Source organism: Lissotriton vulgaris, chromosome 6 (genome assembly GCF_964263255.1).
Source record: "Lissotriton vulgaris chromosome 6, aLisVul1.2, whole genome shotgun sequence".
Taxonomy (NCBI): domain Eukaryota; kingdom Metazoa; phylum Chordata; class Amphibia; order Caudata; family Salamandridae; genus Lissotriton; species Lissotriton vulgaris.
In genome coordinates, this window is record NC_141694.1 from 172488770 (window position 1) to 172506106 (window position 17337).

Sequence of the window (17337 nt, forward strand, 5' to 3'; positions counted from 1 at the left end):
TTTTGATTAATTCACAAAGATTTATCAACCGGCGCCAAAGTTATTCCCAATAGAATATTGTGGATTTCCTATGGAAACTAGGTCCTAACTATAAGTACCTACTGGCGACCGCCAGTAGGTAATATATAAATATATGGTTGTATTTCTTTGTGTCGATTTATGCAAATTTTTAAACATTGACCCGTGTAACATTTCTGGTTGATCAACATGTCAAAGTATTTTCTCCATGTTAACTCTCAGGCACAATCATGTGATGCTATTGCATCCAATTACAGGCAATTTAAATTGAGCATTTTTCACCCAGAATGTTGTCATGTGAGCAAGGCTCCTCGGAGCCGAAACGTCATGCGGCTGAATTTGCACGAATAAAATTCAGCACTTAACTGGTCCGTGTCCGTGCTGTCTTTGCCATCCGTACGAAGTTCTGCGTGCTGGGTGTGAGACGCGGCAATCTGTGATATATATATATAACATCCCTGAAACCTATGATTTTTTCAGTGAATATCAAAGGTTTTTTAAATGCTAATTACTAACTATAACGTACCTGAAACCTATGTTTTTTTCAGTGAATATAAATATATATATTCACTGAAAAAAACATAAGTTTCAGGTACGTTATAGTTAGTAATTAGCATTTAAAAAACCTTTGATATTCACTGAAAAAATCATAGGTTTCAGGGACGTTATAGTTAGTTGGAAATTTCACTCATACAAATAGAAATTCTCCCGGTATAGTTAGTTGAGCTAACTATAACCCGCACTCCCACATGTACTGCTGATGATGTCACATGTTACATCATCCATGACATAATCAGTGACATTACTTATGACATCTCAAATGACATCACTGATGACATCACTGCTGACATCATCCAGGGAATGTGGTTATCTTTAAAATTTAAATATGTATTAGCTGTATTGAAGAATGAGTGGATGTATAAGTGTCTGGATGGAGGATTTAGTAGGTGTGTGACTGACTGTTTAAGTGTGTGATTTAATGTGTCTTTAAACCTATCTTTTTTTCTGTGTTTTTAAATTATCATCCCATTCTCAACCTGGTGAAAACTGCAAATCCCACCACTTTTCCATTGATACCTTCCTCCAAAATATTTACCACAAATGAGAGCAACAACTAACGCTAATATTAGGCAGAGTAGGCATTCCCGTTGAAAAAAACCACGAAAATACCACTTCCCCATATTTTCAACGACCAGCAAAATCTGCGATGCGATCTAAAAAGCAGGCGATAAGCCGAGTTACCAGTAAGAATTTAACATCAGCCTTTAACTGGTGTAAAGCAGGACGACTACCTACAGAGCGAATTGGAGCCCAACGTAGAGCCACATCTAAAGACCAACACGTCATAAAGCTACTGATCATGCAGCTCCGACACCCAAAAAGGTCAGGGCACCCACCGCCACTACCCCCAGGACCTTCCCCCTGATCACACACCCCCTACTACCACTGAGGCAAGAACGAACCTTCCCAAAATGCCATGACCCCTCAGCTGCACTATAGCTGAATGTTGGGTGATAGGGATCTAAGTATGTTTGAAGGACGGATGTCGCCCAATAATAATATGCACACACTACCAAAGGTAGCGGTGATGTGCTGGACAGACCTCACTATGCAAAGCATAAACCTCTCCATGTGAACATATACTACTGATACTTGTAGTGTTGTGCACAGTGGAGAAAACCATGTTACCTCAGGCAGTGGGGAATAGCTCGGTCATGTAGCTATGTTTTCTCCCCTGGAAGCGGAAGGGGAGAGGGCTAGTCCAACGTATGCCACTCCAGCGTAGGAGTATTAATAAATAGGGTGGGGCTCTGGGCGTGGCCTGCCAGCTACCAGAGGGCTATTTTGCTGCTTAAGGCCTTCCCTGCAGTCTGAGAGGAAAGGCTGGACCTGCACCCTTCATCGCATTCTGAAGTTACTCCAAGGGTTAGCCAAATGACCTACTGACACAACAAGCTCCAGAGACCTTTCTTTTTTTTAAAGTTTGATTTATTGAAGAAAAAAGGGTAAGAATGGGGGAAAGGGAGGGGAAAGAGAAGAGTTACAATAAGCAAGTGGAGGAAGTAAACATTAGAAAATAAAAAAATTCCATAAAAGTAAGCATTACAAGCATGAAAATTATGAACATATCATAAAAAATAAAATACAATAAGCAAAATACAATATATAAAAAACACAATATTAGTAGTAATCAAATATGTGAAGAAATAAACAGGAATTAAGGAAATCACGGGGGCTTGCTAACTTCAACTGTATCCGGAGCAGGAGAGGGATGAACAGTAGCTGATGAGGAGAGATAAGTTACCAAAGGGAGCCAAAGCAGGTCACGCTTAATAGCTAGGGAGATGGGAGATACATAATTGATGTCTAAATGGTGATTAAAACAAATTGCATTCCACCAGGATTGATAAGTAACATTTGCAGCTTGTTTCCAATTAGAAGTGATAACATGTAAAGCTACGGCAAGGAAAAGGTCAAGTAAAGGGTAGTGACTGGAGGGAGGAGGAAGATCCGATGAGAGGGAACCAAGGAAAACTAATGTGGGCGAGAAGGGGACCTGAAACTGAAAAATCTTTTGAATTTGCTTCCAGACCGACTGCCAGAACTGGGAGATAGGAGGGCAGTCGAACAACATATGTTTGAGATCAGCAGAGGGGCATGGACAGGACCAACAGGAAGAGGGAGTGTCTGTTGAAAAATGGGATAAGGCAAGTGGGGTAAATAAAATTCTGTGATAGATGAAAAATAAAGTCTGGGTAGTGTTAGCAGCTCTGTAGGTCTTATGAAGTTTAGTCCAAATTTTATCCCAAAAAAGGACCGGCCAGGTCTGAGAAAAGTCCAGCTCCCATGCAAGTTCAGTACGAGATTTTAATCTATCATTGGTAGGACGGAAATAATTATATAATGTGGATGCCGAGGGAGAGGTTTCCAATAGGAGGGAAGTGTGTCTGCGATCTACAGGAGTCTCATTGGAAGATGGAAGATTTTGAAGATATGAGAGCAAGACTGGGTAAAGGGTGTTGTATTGTGTTCGGGCAGAAGCGGGCAAAGAAAAAAGAGATTGAAGATCCTGAAATTAGAGAGGTATATCTCGAGTTAATAATTGAGATATCCAGGATATTCCTCGAGAATGCCAAGTTTTCCAATATATGGTACGGTTATTGATTTTGAGAATAGAATTATTCCAAATCGGTTGTTCGTGAAGAGAGAGAAGAGACGGATAGGAAGAATTTAAGTAGGGAGAAAGAAGTTTACCAGAGTGTGAAAGAATAGAAAAGCGGAGGCGAGTTAAGGAAGATGTAAAAGATAGGAATTCAAGGAAAGTAAAAGGGGAAATGAAGGAAGATTCCATGTTTAGCCAGACAGGGGGATGATGTGGCAAATTAGATGAAAACCAGCGGATCGATTGTTTCAGGGAAAAAGCACGGTGATATTGCTTGAAATCGGGAAAGTGTACTCCAGAATGAGATTTATCTTTACGCAAAGAAGCGAGGGCTATTCGAGGTCGTTTACCGTTCCACAGGAATTTCAGTAACAAAGAATCAATCTTCTTAAAGAAAGAGTGGGGAATGTGTAAAGGAAGCATGGAAATAGTATAAAGAAGCAGGGGAGAAAGCATCTTTATAGAGTTGAGTCTACCCCACCAGGACAAAAAGAGCGGATGCCAACGAGTGATATCTGTATCCATTTTTTTATATACATAGTCAAAATTTAGTTTGAGAGTATCGGATAACAAAGAGCAAACCAAACCCCTAGGTATTTGATTTTGGATGGTTGCCATGAAAAACCTGTAGAAGAAAAAAGATGTTTCTGACAGAGAGGATTTAAAGGTAGAATTTCACACTTGTCAGCGTTCAAGCGATACCCGGAAACTGCAGAAAAAGAAGAAACTTGTTGAAGAAAAGAAGGAATAGAAGTGGTCGGGTCGGAGCAATAGAAAAGAATATCATCGGCATAAACCGAAAGTTTGACTTGTTGGGAACCAAAATGAAAACCGGAAATAGTGTTGTCTAAACGAATTTTAGTAAGGAAGGGTTCTAAGGCTAGAATAAAAAGTAAGGGAGACAGTGGGCAGCCTTGCCTAACCCCTCTATGCAGAGAAAAGTAATCCGAGGACATTCCATTAACAAAAATAGAAGCCTGGGGGTTGGAGTAAAGTAGAGATATAATAGAAATAATTTTAGGAGGAATACCGATCCAACGTAAAGCCTGAAACATGAAGTCCCACCCAATCCGGTCGAAAGCCTTCTCTGCATCTACGGAGATAGCTGCGAAAGGAAGAGTGAGAGAAGAAGATTTGCCAAGTATGTTAAGAAAACCTCTGGAATTATCTGATGATAGACGCCCCTTGACAAAACCAGATTGTTCTGGTCCGATGATATCCGGTAAAAGAGGGTCCATACGTAAGGCTAATATTTTTGCTAGAATTTTGTAATCAGTGTTGACCAAAGATATTGGTCTATAATTTTTGCATAGGGAGTGATCTTTGTCTTCTTTTTGAATAAAACAAATTAAGGCTTGTTGAAATGAGCCGCTAGAGGAGCCGGCGTCAGAAAAAGATTGAAATAAAAGAAGGAGTTTAGGAAGAAGAAGAGAAGCAAAATGGCTATAAAATTGAATTGTAAAGCCATCCGGGCCTGGGGATTTACCATGGTGAAGTTTAGAAACAGCATGGGAGATTTCAGAAAGAGAAATGTCTTGTTCCAAAGTGTGAAAATCAACATGAGAGATCGGGGGAGAAGGGATAGAATGAAAATAAGCAAGAAGATGATCAGTCGTAGGAGTCTGTTCTGGAGTATAAAGCGTGTCATAGAATTTAGCAAATTCTGTAAGAATTTCTTTATCTTTAAATGTGGATTCACCAGAAGAGGTTTTAATAGATTGGATTTTTGTGCATTCTTTACGAATCTTTAAGTAGTTAGCCAAGAGCTTCCCCATTTTATTTTTACCTCCATAATATCTAGAGTTACATTTGAGTAGGGTATTAGAAGCGCCATCTGTTGTAAATTTATTAAAAGAGATTTTTGCATCAATAAGAGCTTTAAGGGATGAATCAGATTTAGAGGCGTAATAAGCATGTTCTAAAGCCTTGATGTCAGCTAATATTTTCTCCGATATGGCCGTTTGTAATTTTTTCCGCCATGACACAAAATTAATATTAAAACTCCTAGAGGCTGCTTTAAATGAATCCCAGACCATAACAAAGGGAGAATCAGGGGTTTGATTTAAAAGAAAAAATTCGTTGGCAAAAGCAGTAAATTCAGTAACAAAAGTGGGGTCTAATAGTAAAGCATTGTTAAATCGACATCTGCCAGATTGTGGAGAGAATGGGAGTAGATCTAGGTCTACAAAAACTGGGGCATGGTCTGAAAGTAAAATGGAGCCAATCTCTGAACGAATAGCATGTTGGGATAAGGGTTTACTGAGAAAGATATGATCGATACGGGATTGGGAATGATGAGGAGGGGAGAAGAAACTATATTCTCGAATGTCAGGATTGCATAATCTCCAAATATCTACTAGGGCATTATTTTTAAAGGAATTCAGAAATTGCGTGTGCATTCTAGAGGGGTTAAAAGTGACTTTTGAGTGTCGGTCAAGGAAGGGATCCACAATCTGATTGCAATCACCAGCAAGGAGTATATAATCTCCAGTAAGGGAGGACAACTTGGAAGAAATAGCTGGCCAGAAAGATCTATCGATTGCAGTAGGAGCGTATACATTGAAAAGGGTAAGAGGAATGTTATCTATGAGTAAATTAACAATAAGCCAACGGCCATCAACATCACAGTCATGAGTAATCGAGGAAACATTTAACTTTTTATGTAACAAAAGTACAACACCATTCTTCCTAGATGTCGTAGGAGAACAGAGAACATGACCTACCCAACAGCGTTTAAGTTTCAAAGCCTCCGGTTCATCAAGATGAGTTTCTTGAAGGAGGGCAACATCAGTTTTAAGTCTTGCGAGAGAACCCTCTGCCTTTTAATGGGATTATTTAATCCCTTAACGTTCCATGTCGTTACACGGAATGAAACAATTTAGAAAGCAACTAGAAGCAACATGCTTAATAATGCATAAAAATACAATGGAGAAAAAATGAGAAAAGTCGAAGAGATGGGTGAAATGAAAAAGAAGTCAAGGATAAGAGCAGTGATAATTCCAGAAAAGATGAGATAGAGAAGGAAAGAGGAAGAAGAGGGTAAAGAGTAGAGTTGAGAAGAATTCATGATATGAGAAGTAGGAAAGAGGACAGCATCAATAGAGAAGAAAGAGACAGTACATGTCCGAGACGAACGACTGAAAGACATACTTATGAAAATGAGAGAACCAAACAAAAAGGGGGGATGGTGGTGGCAGGAGACGACGACGAGAACATCCAAAGCAAACATCAAAACCTCAAATATTATGACATCCAAAAAAGGCAGCACGAGGGGGGAGTAGGGTAAAAACGAGGTGAAGTGATGATGGGGAGTACCTGTTGAGAAAAGAGAGACATGAGGATAAATACGTGAGCATACAAGGAATAAGAAGGGAGGTGGGATGGAAAAAAGGTGAACATATATGATAAAACATAGAAGAACAACATGGAGTGCCTCATAACGTCAACATTGCAAACAATGAAAAATCAGAACCACATTCAAATGCATTGATAAAGAGAGTTAATAAGCCAGTCATCCAGGATTGGACATATCCATGACATCAGGACCATGTCGGCGAAGAAAGGCCTGTAAGGCTGCAGGATCCTCGTAGGTGGTTGTTTTGTCCTTATAAGTAACTTTGAAGAGACAAGGATGCAAAAGACCGTATCTAGCATTGAGGGCTCTAAGCTGCGGTCTCATGTCCAAGAACTGCTTCCTGCGTTCTGCGGTGGCCCTGGAGACATCCTGTGATATGTAGAGACGATGACCTTCCCAAATGATCTGTTTCTTGAGTTTGACAGCAGAAAGAACTTGAAGAAGGTTGGTATATTGAAGGAAAAGCATGATGAGACCTCTAGGTTTGGTAGCAACTCTAGGGCCAAGACGGTGAGCTCGTTGAATATTGATAGACGATAGAGCTGGTGCATCTAAAATCTTAGCAAGAAAGGACTGGAAGAAGGAGGTGGGATTAGACCCTTCTGAAAGTTCCGGAAGGCCGTAGAGGCGTAGGTTGTTTCTGCGATTTCTGTTCTCCAAATCTTCTGTCTGTCGCTTTAGTAGTAGGATCTCCGCCTCCATGGACGAAATACGAGAATAAGAGGATTGCAAGGAGTCTGCGGACTGTTCCAGGGTGAGAACACGAGCATCCAGAGACGACCATTTCTCCTGCATTGCCTGCATATTTTTGGTGGTGGCTTCCATGAAAGGCTTGAGAGCACGTAGTTCCTCTAATATGAGATCCATAGAGGAAGAGGAGGAAGAACTCCCACGAGAAGGTGGATCTTTTTTGAGACGCTTAGAAGAAACCAAAGAGGATGGCGTCTTACCCACGTTGGAAGTCTTTGGAATGGCTCCGTGCGGTGTTTCTGATTTTGATGGACGGTTTTCCTCCATGTCTGGGAGAGGGGAGTCAGAATCCGAACCAACCGGAACCCTAGAAGTAGATGTGAGCATCAAGTTGCGAAGTTTTTCCCACGAGAGCTCAAGAAAACAATTGAAAAAAGTCAATGAGTCCAGTGAAAGGACGTAGGTGTCTAGGCACAGCAGAAGAAGAGCATAAAATTGCAGTCAAGCTAGTAGTATAACAGAAAAGTTCTGGAGCAAGCTCTGAATATCCTGAGAAAAATAAAGGCACTGTTATATGATAGTCTCAAAGCAGGTTCGTCACAGCCAGAAGGACAAAGTTGAGTAAAATCACCTCAAAGAAGAAGAGGTTATGCGAGAGCTTTGCATGGAATAAAAGAAGCGGCATGCAAGTAGTGGAACAAAAAGAAATTGCGAGAATGGCAAAAATAACATGTTGCAATAGTCAAATATGCCTTGTGCAGCGAAGAAAAGCTCCACAAATTAATGGATAAAATCCAGCAAAGGATGTCAGCAGGATCAAATGCAGGAAAACATCAGGAGTAAGGCAATCTGCAAGCAATGACTGACCGCTGATGTAAGAGTGCAATGTTCAAATGTCGTAAATAACCTCTCCACTATGCGTCAAGTGAAAAGTGCAGGAGATCTTGTGAGGAGATGTGGAAACGCATAAAATGGCGGCCGGTTGAAATTAGGGCATTCCAAGCGAGAGTATAATGAGCATCATGAAGCACATCAAATTTCAACAGGGAGGCTCACCTTTGAGAAACGCCGCATTGGAGGGTGGTTGGTAGCAAAAGCGGCATGGTTGGATTCTGTGAGGCACCTTCCCGCCGGCCGCTATTCGGAAGCGTGGCCGGCGCACAAAATGGCGGCCGCGATCGTGAATAATCTATCCTCCGCGAAAAAGGAGCTGAAATGTACTCGGAGCCGGGAAACAAAGACGGCTGGCAACGCGTCTCACATTCCGGTCCTCCGAAACGGCTCACCACGCGTAGAGAAGCCCCTCCGTGCTGCAGAGAAATACAAAGCGCCGAGGCTCGATGCGGAGCTCCGGGACTACGCCGCCATCTTGGCCGGCGCGCAAGCTACGCCACTCCAGAGACCTTTCTGCAACTGCCCAGCTAACCAGCTGTACTGGACTTACAATTGGACCTGCCTGAGCCCTGCTGGAATCTGCTGGAGTGAGTTCCTGTTCCCCAAAAAGGTGCCCTTCAGGTCCTGGACCCTTGGTGTGGCACCTACTGAGCTCCTCCAAGAAGAAAAGTAGAAATCCTGAAGTTTTAGGCTACTCAAGAATTTGAACGGGGTCATTTGCATCAAGATCTTGCTGTCCATGCCGGCTGCCAACCCCAGGCTCAAGTGAACCTGACTCTTCACGCGACAATGACCACTAGTGATGTCTGGCAACGCAAGAGCTGCACTTCACGCTATAGTATCGACAATCCATGGGAGTCACCAATGCAAAGCTTAAGCAACAAACATTACACCCAGTAGGTTTTTTTGCACTACAGCTACGATCGTCTGCAATGCCCGGCCAGCTCTTCGTGCTATAGCGATGAACATCTGTGATGCTCTTCCCACTCCAAGTGTCCTCCACCATCATAAATGGACATCTTTATGCTGGCCCTTAGTTGGTAATTTGTTCAGCAGATCTAATCTGGTCCCTGTGTCAGGTCCAAGCTTCAAGGCGGTTGGCCTGAACTTGTGAATTTCACCTTCTCTCACATAACCAGATAGCTGCAAGTGGTGCTTTGTGCTTTCAGGTGTTATACTTACCTTAACTCTTTGAAATTGCATATCTCCAGTTCAATCTATTGGGTTTTTGTGATTTGGGTCTCTACTAATTTATTAAATGTTACTCTATTTTTGTAAATTAGTGAGAGTTTGTCTTGTGTTTTATTTTCAGTCTGATGGGGAGAGGATTTAGCCTTATGTCTGGAGCGGTCACCCTCAAAGCGGGGGAACCGGGTTTGAGTCTCTGCAGAGATGCTTAACATCCTGTGATTCTGGGCAAATCACTTAATCTCGCTGCACCTAACAAAAATGAATGTGTCCGTCTGTAATGAAACTGGTACTCATGTAAAGCGCTCTAATACCCGATATCTTCGGGTCGAGTTCGGCCTATATTAAACTTTTTTTTAAAAATACTGTTAGTGTGCTGCAGTAAAACGTAACTTTTGTGCCAAGATACGAGAGGGGTAAGCACAGCTTAATTTATTAACTTTATGGTTCACTCAGACAAGAATTGTGGATGTTGCTTGAAAAGGTGTCACATTCCCCTAAACCAACAAACCCGTTTCTCACATCATGGTCACAGTGAAAATATTCACTACATAGTTCCCACACTTGGTAAAAGGTTAGTTGTCATTTATTCAGTACTTCTGAGACAGAAAGCATAAGGTGCTCATTTATGATGAGGCCCTGAATTGCCTTGCTGTTTTTGATTTTATGAAACATGTCATTTTATAACAAGGTTTGTAAAGTGGACTTTAGGATTGTTTCACTACTGAATGATGAAATATTGTGAAGTAATTTGAGCTTCTGTGAGGTTTTGTGGAGACATTGTACAGCTGCACTACTGGTTACACCAGTGGCCTAGCTAGACCGACTGCCACCCCGGGTGGACCCCAAGCTTGCTGCCCGGTCCAGGTATGAGCAGGGGTGGTGACCGACGATGACTTGTTTAGGGGCAAAGGAAGGTTGGTGGCTAATGGACTTGTTCTCTGGGTGTGAGGGGATGATGGTAGTCGATAGACATGACTTGCTCACCTCCACCGTCCCTAAGAACCGTGCCTCCCCCATAACTACACCACAGAGTATTCAAAGAGAAATGTGTTACTCTGCACAAGCAGGTTTATGACCTCGCACAAGTGCAACAATATGCTCAAATGGCTTTGTGGTTCTGGCAATTTGTTCTCATACTGCATTGAGTAAATGGGGCTTTCTAGCTGGCTGTTCCAGCTCTTCATTATGAAATCAATAGCCTAGATAGTTCAATGCTCTTACCAAATGTTGACAAGGCATTCTAAACTTTGGAAATAAAAATGAAAAACTGAATAAAACTTCAAGTAAGTAAATAAAATATTCAGAATCAGGGACTCTAGGTATATTGTGCAAAAAGACACAACCCATTTGAAGAACAGTTAGCAGGTGGAATGAACTTCTAATTATCAAGGAGGAAATACAAACGCAAGCAGATACCAACATGCAACCAATCACTGTTAAAGCATTTATTTAAAGGTCTGGTAACCAACTACCCCTTTGCCAAATTCAAATTGAAGAAACATAGATGTAGAAAGAACACATAAAGGGGTGCTCGAAGAATACTGCACTGTAAATTAAAGGCCCTTAACTCACCTAATATTTGAAAAGGTGTTCTCCTTAAGTAAGCACAACACCAATAAATCACCATAAATCAAAAACCAATTAGTTCATGCCCAGTGTTTGAAAACAGGAAATTCAAGTTACGCAGAAAGAAAACTACCGATGGTGCAATCTGTGAAACAATGCAAACAACATCTATTCTGGTTCACTAATCTGTTGTGTGGTATTTTATCCTACATTGGCACAGCACAACTGTTACAGTTTATATATTGGTCGTAACAAAGTAGAGCCATCCGAAACCAGCTCACCATTCTGCCTTTTCTTCCTGTAAACTGCGGAAAACATGCAAAACAAATATATGTCTGTCTTTTATTAACCTTTCGAAACCTGGTCAACAGCTTTTTGTCACACACTTTTGTCAAAAACTATCTGCAGATGATAAAGCAAAGGTGTCCCACTGAGGCCAAGTTCTAGATTTAAGTCAAATTTGGTCAAATCTCGTTTAGGGATTGTTGTTGCAGTAGAGGGAAAAGTTTCCTTCTTTTTATTCATCATCTTATGAAACTTGACATTCTAAACCTTTCTCACATCTGATATATCACAGCCAGATTTAGTAAAGATTTTCCAAATGGCAAACAAAGTAATAAGCAATCCCAAATGTACTTTTCAATGGAATTTGGGGGAGTCCTTAAGGGATTGGCATGCTGTACTTCAATTTCAGTCTGCAACGGCACCAGAGGCATATACTCCTCTACATTGGTGGACTACAACCTATCAAATTTAGAGATTTCCACCTGTCTGGTGGACATATTCATGTCTTTAAATAACTTATATTAGCTTCCCTGATGGCACTGGACGTTTGATGAGGGGCCGCCTGTTTTCACAATATAATACAGTGACCGTTTCTATTATTCATAGAGAAACTATTAAAGCAAGAGTTTATTTCTGTAAAACAAAAACACTAATTGTACTGACAACTTGGGAGTTATCTCCCAGGCAGTGGGTGTCATTTTTTTTTCTGTTCAGGACAGTCAAAATGTTGCAGCTCCTCAGCAAATGTTCAGTTCCTTCAGAAGAGCCAAGATGGCGGCAGCTTCCTTTAACACCTTGCCTGCGGCGCCAATTCTGCCCGGTACTAAACATTCCAATCGAGGGTGTGGTCTTGACAGAACGGTTACGTCATGAGCACAGCGTGATCGATGCTCATGACGGAACCATTCCGTCATGAACATCTAAACTATTAAGGCACAGAAATCTGCACCAAGCTAGCAGAGATCTCTGAATAGTGTTGGCAGTAGTCTACTAGGGTGGACAACTTTGCCACAGGTTCCCTCTGAAGATCAGGAGATCTTGGAGGTTCAAAGGAACTTTTTCCAACTTTATGAAGCAGTTTCTCTTGGTCATTTAAAAGGCTCTCAGGACCTCGAAGACAGCACTTAGGAGCCAGGACTATTTCCACCTGATGATACTAGCTGAGTCCAGTCCATGTCCTGTTGCTTCTGGTCAGTTGGCTGCATCAGGAAAAGTGCCTCTTGCATATTTTGATGTCTCTATCGTGACGCAAAATGTCAGCCAACTGACAGTCCACTACTTAGCCAAGGTCCAGTCCTCTTCTATTCTTCAGCAGCTCCAGATATGTTCAGATGAGCTGGGTGTGAAGTGCCACTTTATACGTTTCATTAGCCAGTGAGTTGGTACAACCCTTGGACAGTCCCTAACCAATGAGCAAAGAGTTCCCATTGGGCAAACCTTACCCCATTGTCAGTACATACTGTTTGCTTTACTGCAAACTATTCAACAATACCCATTCAACAATGCACCACATGGGAATATCAGGGCATTCTGGTGTTTACCATGCCAAAATCCACATGTGACAGGAAATATGGGGCCTTTTTCCACGGTTACTTCTGTTAAAATTGACTGGGGGTTCTAGACATTATCGTACCTGAGAAAATGTTTGACAGGCTAATTTTAAATGAGGTCCTAAGTGTGATCCCAAAGCTAGACAATCAGAAGCATCAGGCCCGCCATGTACAATAACATTTTAAATGAGATTCCTTATTAGGAAATGTGATGTTAAAGATGGGTACCATAGCTGTTTCCTTCTGTGAGAGGCTTTTTAAAGTGATGTTATTGACTACAACTATGACACAACAGTGAGAAACAAAACTTTATTTCACTTCTGTGCTCCCTCTTATTGTTCATTTCATGACACTCCAATTTCCTGGCGAAAAATATCCCTGTTATTCACAGTTACCTATTGAAACATAGTTTGTGCAAGAACCGTATTTTCACTCTGGTCTCCATGCTACATTTACGATAGAGTCTTTATTGTGTGGCGAATCAAAAAGAGTATTGATTGGCTTTCCTGCCCTGAAGACCGGAGACATGACCAATATTTTGATCACCCAAAATCAGGGAGTGCCCACAGATATGGAAGGGGCTCTGAACCTTCTAAACATCAAAGTCTCCAAAGTAAGTATGGGTGAAATTTGCGAATTCGCGGTATGCGAATTAGTGCGAAAGCAAATGTGCGGTCCGCAAAATTTGCACATTTGTGCGCATTTGCAGATTTTTTTTATTTTTAAGTGTTCGCGGGGCGCTTTGCGTGTTCGCAGGGTTTTTTTCAAGGCGCCGTCCGCGAAGTTACCCATGCAGTCGTAAATGGGTGTGGCCATCTTGTTTTCAGTGTTCACGTTGTGTATTTCGGTTTCCGGGCGCTAGTTGCATGCTTGCGTTGGGCATTTCCTACGTACGGGGCGCAATTACGTGATCACGTCCGTTTTTGCGTGCTCGCAGGGACAATATCGCTCGATCTTACCCATGTGGTCACAATTGGCGCAGCCATCTAGTTTTTCATTCATTGCTATGGTTCTGGACATGCTTTTCAATCCTCCCTTAATCTTTGCAATCCTTTGTTTTTCATTATCTATCTCTTTAATTTTCTACATCTATATTTTGTGTTTTTTCTACTTTTGGTTACTTAAAACTACTTTTTTTAACTCTTTTCTTTTATTTACCTTTTCCTTATTCTTTATTTCCTATTTTATTTTACTTTCCTGTCCAGGACCAAGGCAAAGGGAGCCGGAAAGAACACCAAGGGGAAGGGTCCCGCACCCCGTACCGGGCTCTCTTGTGGGTTCTTAAGGGAGTAGCAAGTAGTAGCCCGGGAGATCTTCAGCGTGGTGGAGGTGATCGCACTGATTTTCTACGTCCAGCGCCACCGCCCCAAGACCTTTGCAGCAGACAGCAGGCCCGGAGCCGGGTACGGGCTCCGGGAGCGTCGCCAGCTATGGGGGAAGGTGTGCCAGGCCATGTATCGGGAGTCTGGGGTCCGGGGCGCACCTACAACCAGGCGACGCACCGGTGGTCTGACATCCTGGACCGGGAGCAAGAACTGCTTGACCTGCTTGGAGTCGAGATTCTGGGCCCTGGTGAGTAATAGTAGCTAGTATTTAATCACTACTTTGTTTTCTCCTGCTCTGTGTTATGATATTGCAATTTGTTTTTTTCCGAAGAGAAAGAATGCTGATGATTACATTGCAGGTAAATTACGTTTTAAAAGCTTCTGTGATTGCAGGTGCTTGCCCGCTCACTGGCGGTGCTACTATGCGTACTTGTTTTCAATTTTGTGCTCCTTTGGCCTGGGTGAATATGTATGAGTGTACTTTACAGAACTGTGTAATGCGAGACACTAGAGATTACATTGCAGGTAAATAATGTTTCAAAAGCTTCTGTGATTGCAGGTGCTCGCCGGCTCACTGGCGGTGCTACTATGCTTACTTGTTTTCAATTTTTTGCTCATTTGGCCTGAGTGATTATGTATGAGTGAGTACTTTACAGAACTGCGTAATGCTAGAGAGACTAGAGACTCAAGTCCAGTCCTTCCTTTGTACTCCTGCTGCCACTAAGAAGAGATAGTGGTGGATTGATAGGTTGAGTATATTATGACTTGATATTTAGTAGTAGGACATTTTTTAGTGGTCTGCAATCATGATGACGGACAGTGTCTGTCACGTCGCGTGCTGGCAGTCGGAGTAGAACCTTTTTGTTGTTGTTTTAGTTATTGATTTACAACATAACTTTCCAAGTAGACGGTCTGCGAATCCAACAATACTGTACTATCCTCCTAGTTGACCGGATCAGATAGGTCAATACATGTAGTGCAATTGTTGGTAATTTGTTTCCCCGCGATAATTGTAAATTTTGGTCAAAGAAATCAAATATTTCAAAAAAAACAATCATCCGTGTTTGTGTTTATTTCATGATCATCAGTAGCACCTCCCAGGGGCAAGACAACAGAGATGCCGGTGGAACAAGGTGGGCAGGATCGGTCCTCAGAGGTCACATCTGCTGGCCCCAGTAAGTTGTTCTGTTGTTAATATTAATAACTATACTTCCCTAACCTTTACAGCACCTATTCATTCCAAACTGTTTCCTAATTCTATTTTTTACAAAATAGTCTTTGATCTTCTTGTAGACTATTTCTACATTATCCTGACTGTACTATCACTCTCTGTGCTACTACTATTTACTATTATTATGAGTCGGTCTGTGTAGGTAGGTAGCTAAGGTTGCCCAGTTGGCAAATGGTGTTAAACAAAACTTTGATCCAGCAATAGCTCTAGGCACTGAGTGCAGTCCTCTGGGTTTCCCCTGCTGTCTATTCCAGTCTTCTTAATGTTAGTGCTTTGATAATTCCCAACAACAAAATGTCAATGTCCACCAAGAATAAGCTGATAGTTGGCTTTTTGATTTGATAGAAGCGCATACCATACCGCTCGTGTTTCAGGGACTATTCTGCACATACAGAAGTATGGACAAGAGAAATAGGACATTGTTGATGATAGGTGCAGTTCAACTTTCCAAATACGTCAGTCAGAACAGAAGTTGAACCCCTAATCCCCTGATCGACTATCTAGTGTGTCTGACCAATGATTATACGACCCAGAAGAACAGAAGAAGACTACTAAGTCCTGACCTATCAGAGTCACGGAAGCATGCTTGCAAAGTGCAGTAGTGCAACTGCAAACCCTTCCGCTCACTCACTCGTGAACAAAAACCACACAGTGTTTTTAGTTTTAAAGTTTTATTTTCAAATAACAAATAAAAAAACAATTTCTTTATTTTTAATAGCGCAGTATTCCCAGCGAGCAGTGTGATAGATGACGTTAAAGTTTAAACACCCTTCCCTAGAATATACTTCAACCTAACACATCTAATTATTATAATAACTGTGCGGGAACCTTCACCTTGTTTGAACTTCAAGTACTGGCACTGGTGATGAGAAGTAGGTGGTGAAAATTGAAAAGCTCTTGTTGGCAGAAGGGCAGTGGAATTTTCTGTCTGTAATTAGAAAAATGGTACACATTAAAAAGCAAGCATTCATCAGTTCAGCCAAAAAGTGTTGCATGTTATGGCTAAGCATATAAAAAGTTAACACCCTCCCCAAAACCGTCACTTTTTTTCAGTCCCAATAATTAAAAGTTGTTTCTGTATTAACATTTTCTTCCATTACGACACGAAATAGGAGGTGGTGTATGGCATCTAAAAATATGACCTATTTTTTCTAGGCGTCACAACATCGGATGTGGCACCTAACACCACCAGTGCCGGGGCCAGCAGCGCGGAGGCGTCCACTCCAGGGGCTGATGAGGCGGCCCCACAAGTGCCATCAGGAGGCGCTGCTGTGGGGGATAGCTCAGCAGCAGCGGACGGTGGTAAGTTATCATACTCCTTACTTATTGACATTTTAGAGTAGGCTCGCAAAGGGGTGTATGATGTACTGTACAGTAGACAATTCACTAGTACAAGTACACTGTACTGTTAAAAACAGTTACTAATTTAGAAGTACATTTTTGCCAATCACGGAGAAGACAGTCACCCTTTACTTAGCAATAGCATTAGCGGCGGTAGTTCTCGAGTAAGCACTGGCCCCCTCTATGTGACTTCAACTCAGCTGTGAAACTTTTATCGTGAAGCCAAGTCAGATCAGATGAACTTGAGGGATGTGATGAACTAAAAGGGAAAGAAGGGTGTAAGGAAGGACGAGCGAGTTGTAACATTTATGACTGTAAAGAATGATATACGTGTTTTTGAATGCATGCAGAGGTGGCTGATAGGAAGGAATCAGATGAATGGCTGCTTGAAGCGAGGATGTTTGGAGGAGAAAGAAAAGATGACTGCCTGTGTGGGTGAATCAGAAAATGCATATGTGGTGTGCATTGCAATATATCATTTGGGTGAAACTCAAATGTAAGTCAAGACGGTGATTTACCAAATAAAATAAAAAGGGTGTTAGTTGGTTGCTGAGAAAAAGTAAAGTTGGTCCAGTTGAGACATTAAGAAGAATGATAGACATTTACTTTGGAAGCCTGGATGGTATCTTCTTCCTCATAGCAGAGGTGTATGCAGAGCAGGCGTTCAGTGGATGAAGAGTGTTACTTTGAACAGCATGTCCCTGGCAGAGTAGCAGAGCAGAGGAAAT

The 17337-nt window shown here is 41.8% G+C and overlaps 1 protein-coding gene across 1 annotated transcript; it reads right to left on the reverse strand.

Annotated features, from left to right (window-relative positions):
• Nucleotides 1-6047: 6047 nt before the first annotated feature.
• Nucleotides 6048-7947, reverse strand: LOC147706968 (uncharacterized). Its single transcript, XM_086925153.1, has 2 exons — nt 7636-7947; nt 6048-7593 (listed from the first exon to the last, which is right to left on the reverse strand). The coding sequence occupies exon 2, from the start codon at nt 7551-7553 to the stop codon at nt 6693-6695; it is 861 nt and encodes a 286-aa protein (XP_086781279.1). The 5' UTR covers nt 7554-7593; nt 7636-7947; the 3' UTR covers nt 6048-6692.
• Nucleotides 7948-17337: the final 9390 nt, after the last annotated feature.